The sequence below is a fragment of the Macrosteles quadrilineatus genome, unplaced genomic scaffold (genome assembly GCF_028750875.1).
Source record: "Macrosteles quadrilineatus isolate MER2022 unplaced genomic scaffold, UCM_ALF_1.0 Scaffold_2__2_contigs__length_208266976, whole genome shotgun sequence".
In the NCBI taxonomy this organism is placed as follows: Eukaryota; Metazoa; Arthropoda; class Insecta; order Hemiptera; family Cicadellidae; genus Macrosteles; species Macrosteles quadrilineatus.
The window spans coordinates 86,499,513-86,506,490 of NW_026542595.1; the positions used below are offsets into that span (position 1 = coordinate 86,499,513).

The 6,978-nt window shown below is 38.4% G+C and overlaps 1 protein-coding gene across 1 annotated transcript; it reads right to left on the minus strand.

Moving 5' to 3' along the window:
* Window positions 1-368: 368 nt before the first annotated feature.
* On the minus strand, window positions 369-5,055 carry LOC128984537 (uncharacterized protein K02A2.6-like). Its single transcript, XM_054403869.1, has 3 exons — window positions 4,547-5,055; window positions 1,427-3,401; window positions 369-1,219 (listed from the first exon to the last, which is right to left on the minus strand). Exons 2-3 carry the CDS (start codon window positions 3,360-3,362, stop codon window positions 369-371), a joined length of 2,787 nt encoding a protein of 928 aa, XP_054259844.1. The 5' UTR covers window positions 3,363-3,401; window positions 4,547-5,055.
* Window positions 5,056-6,978: the final 1,923 nt, after the last annotated feature.

A 6,978-nucleotide genomic window follows, 5' to 3' on the forward strand; every position in this document is an offset into this window, starting at 1 on the left:
GTAACTAAAGTAACCGAGATTTATATGGGGAGAATGAACACAGAACGGAACAGCGGATAATTGACAGAGTATTATAGCATCTAAACTGCACTCACCGGTATTCATTCCAAGACTGAGATCGTCTCCTTTCTTCCGTTGGTCTCTCCTTTGACCTCTTTGACCTCTATTTAAATCGTAACGTCTTGTTGTGGCTTTTGGTTTAACAATCACTAGGCCTACCGTATATACTATATTATTAATGAAATAAAACTTTTACTTCTTGACACATAAAATAATATGAACACTTCTTTTACTTTATAACATTCCCTCCCAACTTAAATAACAAACTAAAATAAAAAATCTTCCTGGGAGGGTATCAAATCTTCAAATTATAAATCTAGTTTTTTTGGCTCTCGCCGCTCTCTTTGCGAACGACGGACCGGTAAAACTTTTGGACTATTCGGTAGGCCTAACTCCTGAGTCTTGATGGGTGAACTTTGAGGTGTTTCTTGTGTTACCACTGGAGTGGTGTCCTTGATGGGAGAATTATTCTTACTTCTTCTTAACTCCTCTTGAGGGGTACTGATCAATTTTTCTGGGGTGTTTCTCAGTGTCGCTTTTTCATACTCATTAGCAGGTAAGACAACAATATCCTCTTCTGAGTTACAGTAATTTGCCCGCAGGTGATCCGCATGGACAAACCTACTACGACCTTCCGTTTTTACCAGATAAGTCACATTACTGATAATTTTGGTCACTACTCCAGGTAGCCAGTTTAGTTCTTCTTGCCGTACACTTTTAACAAACACCTTTTGGCCTACTTGAAATGATCTCTCAGATCCTCTATGTTTATTGGCAGCAGTTTCAATCTTCACTTGTTTCGCCTCACAATCCGTTGCCAAGTGTGGCTTCAAAAGACTAAGCCGAGTTCTGGGCTTGAAATTAAAGATAAGTTCTGCTGGAGTCAACCCAGTTGCCGTATGAGGGGTATTGCGGTAAGCAAATAGGAAGCTATCAATACGATGTTGCAAAGTGCGCTTTGATTGTTGATTTTCGTCCTGTAGCAACTGTCTCAAAAATGCACCTTTAGTAGTTTGCACTGCCCTCTCCGCCAAACCATTTGATGCAGGGTGGTATGGGGGTGTGACTACATGTAGGATCCCATTACTTTTAAGAAAATCATTAAATTCCCTGGAAGTAAGCTGTGGACCTCCATCGCTTACCAAGGTGCTAGGTAAGCCTAGCGTGGCAAAACATGATCAAAGTTTTTCAATGGTTTTAGCTGAAGTCGTGGTCTGCATATGAAAAACTTCTAACCATTTTGAGTAGCTGTCTACTACTATAAGAAACTCTTGTCCTTTGAATGAGGCGAAGTCTATATGAATACGTTGCCAACAATGCTTAGGCCACGCCCAAAGCTGTAAAGGGACTAGTGGAGTTGTGTTACGGGTAGATTGACAGATCTTACATTCCTTGACAGTTTCTTCTATGTTTTGGTCTAACTTGGGCCACCAAACATAACTACGAGCTAAGCTCTTCATTCTAGATTCCCCAGGATGTTCCTGATGTAGCAAGTTCAAGATTTCTTTGCGGAATGGACTTGGAATAATTACTCTCCTCCCCCACAAAACACAATTCCGTTCAACTGAAATTTCTGCCCTTCTAAGGAAATAGGGTCTAAGTGTATCATCCATATGACTAGGCCAACCATGAAGTGCAAAATCAAGGATTTTTGACAAAATTGGGTCATTAACTGTAGCTAGGCTAATCTCTTTATGAGTTACAGGCAACTCATCATCACTTGAAAAGAACGCTACGCAGTGTTCAGGGCCAGGCTTAACATGTTCACATGGAAGTCGACTAAGTGCATCGGCATGACACATGTCCGAACCTTTGCGATAAGTTAGGTCGTAACTATAAGCTGACAAAATCAGCGCCCATCGCTGTACTCTAGCAGCTGCCAAAGTTGGAATACATTTGTTAGGTCCTAATAAAAATGTCAATGGACGATGATCAGTTGCTAACAGAAAGTGTTTGCCATATAAGAATGTGTGGAATTTTTTTACCACGAAGACTAAAGCCAACGCTTCTTTTTCAATTTGGGAATACTTGACTTCATGTACCGTTAAAGTTCTCGATGTGAATGCAACAGGGCGCTCTGATCCATCGGCCAATCGATGAGACAACAATCCACCAATTCCATAGGGGCTAGCATCTGCTGTAACTATGATTTCAAGATCGGGGTTGAAGGGCATCAACACTCGATTAGTAAGTAACATTTCCTTACTTTGTACAAACGAATTTTCACATAGGTTGGTCCAGTCCCACTTTACATCTTTGTTCAGTAGATTGTACAAAGGGTGAAGCAGAGTTGAGAGGTTAGGTAAAAATCTGCCATAATAATTGATTAGGCCTAAATACGAGCGCAGCTGTGTCAAATTGGTCGGTCGAGGCGCCTTTTTGATAGCCTCGGTCAGTTCATCACTAGGTTCTATTTTGTCTGGGCTCAACTTGTGGCCTAGGAAAGTTATGCTTTCTGTAAAAAACTCACTTTTTTCAGCATTGATCCTCACTCCATACTGCTGAAATCTAGACAACACTGCCTCTACACACTTGTATAAACCACTATACGTTTGACCAATTAACAAAATGTCATCTAAATAACAGTACACATTTTTAAGACCATGCAAAATTTTATCCATGACGGACTGAAAAATCGCACCTGCGCTTGTGATACCGAACGGCAGTTTCCGGTAGCGAAAAAGTCCCCTTGTAGTGTTGATAGTTAACAGTTCCTGTGCTGTTTCATTTACACATAGTTGGTTGTACGCTGCTGTCAAGTCTATTTTACAAAACATTTTAGCTCCAGATATATTAGAAAAAATCTCTTCCGGCAAGGGTAGCGGATAATGGTCAGTTCTCAGACAAGGATTGATTGTTGTTTTGAAATCCCCACATACTCGAACTGTACTGTCACTCTTAGGTACTATTACTATGGGAGATGCCCAATTTGTTTTAGTCACAGGGTATATAACTTCATTTTCAACTAGCCTATCTAGTTCTTTATCGAGTTTTTCTTTAAGAGCAAATGGTACATTGCGTGCCTTGCAAAAGATAGGTTGAGAATTTTCCTTAAGAGTTAAGTCAACTTTAATGTCTTTAACTGTCCCAATACCAGCTTGAAAAACATCGGCAAACTTAGTCTTCAAGTCCTTAAGTCCTATTGTAGTAATTGGAAAGTTCCTACCTTCAATTCCGTTGACTGAACATACTTCTTGATTTTCCCGGCTCTGAGCAATCTTTTCCCAGTCGAGCCTGATTTTCTCTAACCAATTCCGTCCCATCAGTATGGGTTGCGTACTAGATCCTTTTATAACTACCATCGGCAGTGAATGGCTTCTCCCCTCCGTTGTGACATCAGCCTGAAACTCACCCAAAACATCAATCTTTTGCCCAGTATAAGTCTTAAGACTGACCTGGCTCTTCCTCAGTTCTGGTAGGTTATCCTGAAAATTATTAACATATGCATTTTCCGGCATCACGGACACTACAGCACCTGTATCTATCGTCATACGTACAGATTTACCATTTATGCACATCTCAACTTCATAACTGTTCGATATAGGCCTAGATCTATCACTGTCAGAATAGGCTATGGTAAACAGCTCCAAATCTTCCGAAGATTCATGCACTTCATCTTGGTTATTCATTTGACTACCATCATGGTCGCAATAATTCACTTTACCCTTAGAATTGTGTTTGTGCTGAGTTTTACGACACACCTTTGCTAAATGACCCTTTACCCCACAACTATTGCAGGTATACTCCTTATACGGACAAGGTTTTTCATCATGGTTCATTCCACAACGGTAACAACCACTAGGTCTTGACCATTGAGAGGCCCTATAACTAGACCTAACCCCACTACTGCTAGGCCTAGGTTTAGAATTCTTAACATAATTAATGCCTGAAAAACTCTCAGGATGTAGCGCTCTCACATTACTACAAGCATTTTCTAGTACTAAAGCTAGACTCAAAGCCTTATCAAAGGTGAGAGAATCCCCCTCGGCCAACAAGCGACTTTGAATGTCACTGGACCTCAATCCACAAAGAAACCTATCTCTCAAGGCTGAGTTTAAGAACTCGCCATAATCACAGGAGGAGGCTAGCTTTTTAAGTTGAATTGCAAATTCATTTACACTTTCCCCCTCCTTCTGCACCCTCTTATTAAAAACGAACCTCTCATAGGCTGTATTCTTCTTAGGTAGAAAGTACTCAGACAAAGCCTTTACAATTTCATTATAAGTTTTCTCACTAGGTTTGGAAGGTAAAAGCAAATTTTTCAGTGTTGCATACAACTCAGGACCCATGAGAGAGATAAATAGGGATACTTTAGCCTCATCCTTAACTTCATTGACTTTGAAAAAATGCCCTAGCCTTTCAACGTAATTCTCAAAAGTTTCCACTTCTTTATTAAATTCTTGGATTTTACCAATTATTTGCTTCGACATTTTCGATAATATTCCCCAAAATTGCAGTTCAGAATAGCTATTATGCTAAAACTTACAATTTTCGAAGTTGTGCGACAACGTGGTGTTGCATACTTTCCTGTCGTAGCCAAGGCCTATCTCAGGTTAACTCTCAGTTTAACCCTAAACTTCCAGATATTTCCAAAAATATCTTCCAAAATATAAAGTTCTTGGTTTAATTAAATCAATTCCTTGAATTTCCGAGCTGAAAACCCTAAAAACTTCGCTAAACGCACAAATTTCAACAAAACTTTTCAAGTCTGTACAAAACACTTTGGCCTCGTCGCCATTAAAGTAACCGAGATTTATATGGGGAGAATGAACACAGAACGGAACAGCGGATAATTGACAGAGTATTATAGCATCTAAACTGCACTCACCGGTATTCATTCCAAGACTGAGATCGTCTCCTTTCTTCCGTTGGTCTCTCCTTTGACCTCTTTGACCTCTATTTAAATCGTAACGTCTTGTTGTGGCTTTTGGTTTAACAATCACTAGGCCTACCGTATATACTATATTATTAATGAAATAAAACTTTTACTTCTTGACACATAAAATAATATGAACACTTCTTTTACTTTATAACAGTAACGTAACAATAAAATCAATGACTTGATATTGATTTTTAGCGAATTTCCTATATAGGGAATAAGATATTACCGTAGGTCTCATAGTAAGACCTGGACCTGGGACAGATTTACTTTTTCGTTTTGATGTCCCCAGAGGCCAAAAACACCATCTGTTCAAATTCATATATGGTGTTTTCCGAGGATTTTTAATTTTTTTGTTCATTATAGGGTATTTGGGAGACCCTATAATAAACAAAATAGTATATAAATCGATTAGAATTGGTTACAAGGCTGAGAAAAATCCAGTTTCCACCCTATCGCCCTTTAAATTGTCCATGTTATTGCTAATACCTTTTTGTAGTTGCAGTTCATAAAACAGCTGAAACAGGCAATTTTTATAGCAATCTTAAATATTCATAACGGTGTTTTTTAATGAGTTGTATCATTTATTAAAGTTTATTAAATAAATGTAATGTTTAATTTAAATTCTAGCAAAGCTCGGTCTCCTGGTACTTTGGCACTTTAATACTTTTCAATGAAATGGCGACCATACAAAGTAGATTAAGTACGTCCCCATCTTAACTAATTGATAATTGTAGGTATTTTAAGCCAAGTATGAATGGAGATGAGTGTAGGATGAGTGGCGCGATCCTGTAGTCTTATTAGTGCCTAAGGCCGACTTATTCCTTAGACACAGCTGTTAATTAATAGCCCATACAGCTAATGGCAACTAAGGGACCTACAGTTTTTATAGTGGAATCCGAACCACATTTTGATGTTCAAAAATCACTCAAGGAAGGATGCTGTAAGTACTGATACAGATATTTTAACATTGGTTTATTGGTACTGGTACTTCCTCTAAGAACCTTTGGTACTGTACCGAAACCTCAATAATACATACCCTACATTACTTCTATTAAACGTATCTTAAAGCTCCATCTATGCACTATGAAATGTCATGCTGTATTTGTAAAGCAATATTTGCATGTAAAAGTAGAGTAGATGGCCAATCATTAACAGGTATATATTTTTGAGTCAATATTTATTCAAAGGATTTTTGTTAGTTTAAAGTGTAAAATAACTTTCCATGTGAGAGGATACACCGTGTTCTGTTTGAATCTTCCGGTTTCCGGTGTGTTCCAAGAGTACCAAACTTTACGGATGGACAAGATTTTTTTTGTAATAAAAAATGTCTACTCAATCCATTGCTTCCAAAGGACAATTTCAACTTATTTTATAAATTAAATTGTCAGTTTTTTCTTTTGTATTAGCCTATTCAGAAATGATTAATAACTTTCAATAGTTATTTGTGCAAGTGGTGAGAAAAGTGAGCAATTGACTCACTCGAGAGAAATCCTTAGTCACGAGCCATAGGCGAGTGAGGAATGGTTTCTCGAGTGAGGCAATTGTACTTTGAACTCGAGTTGCACATTATACTTTTCCTACAGTTACCATAAAACAAATAAATTTGTGAAGAAACATAACCTATTTTTACACAAAAGTGAACTTTTAATATAACATTTAATGTGAAGTGAAATACAACAGTACAACAGCTGACCAGCTGATTTACAGCCAGTGCTGCCAACGTATTTCGCGCGCATACGACGTTGCCTGCAGGTTACGCGCTCACTATTTCGTGCCTTCACGTTGCAAATCTGGAGTGAGACAAAGTAATTAGAGTGAGACAATGTTAACATTGTCTCACTGATGAGCGAATTGGCCACTTTGCTTTCTCAAATCAGTGAGAGAACATGTACATTGTTAGGTAACTGTAGGAAAATAGTAGTTTACGCAACGATTGCGTTAAGTGAGTCTTTACGGGAAAACTTCTACGAGTGTCGTAAAGACTATTAACGCGAGTTGCGTACACTACTTTACCTACGACCGTTTTTTAATTACTA

What these genes read in the sequence shown, in the direction of transcription:
- LOC128984537 (XM_054403869.1), bottom strand. Translation starts at nt 3,362, where the DNA reads ATGGTAGTTATAAAAGGATCTAGTACGCAACCCATACTGATGGGACGG. An exon ending in TAAGATCTGTCAATCTACCC is followed by an intron (nt 1,220 to 1,426) that starts GTAACACAACTC and finishes TTGCCACGCTAG; the next exon opens with GCTTACCTAGCACCTTGGTA.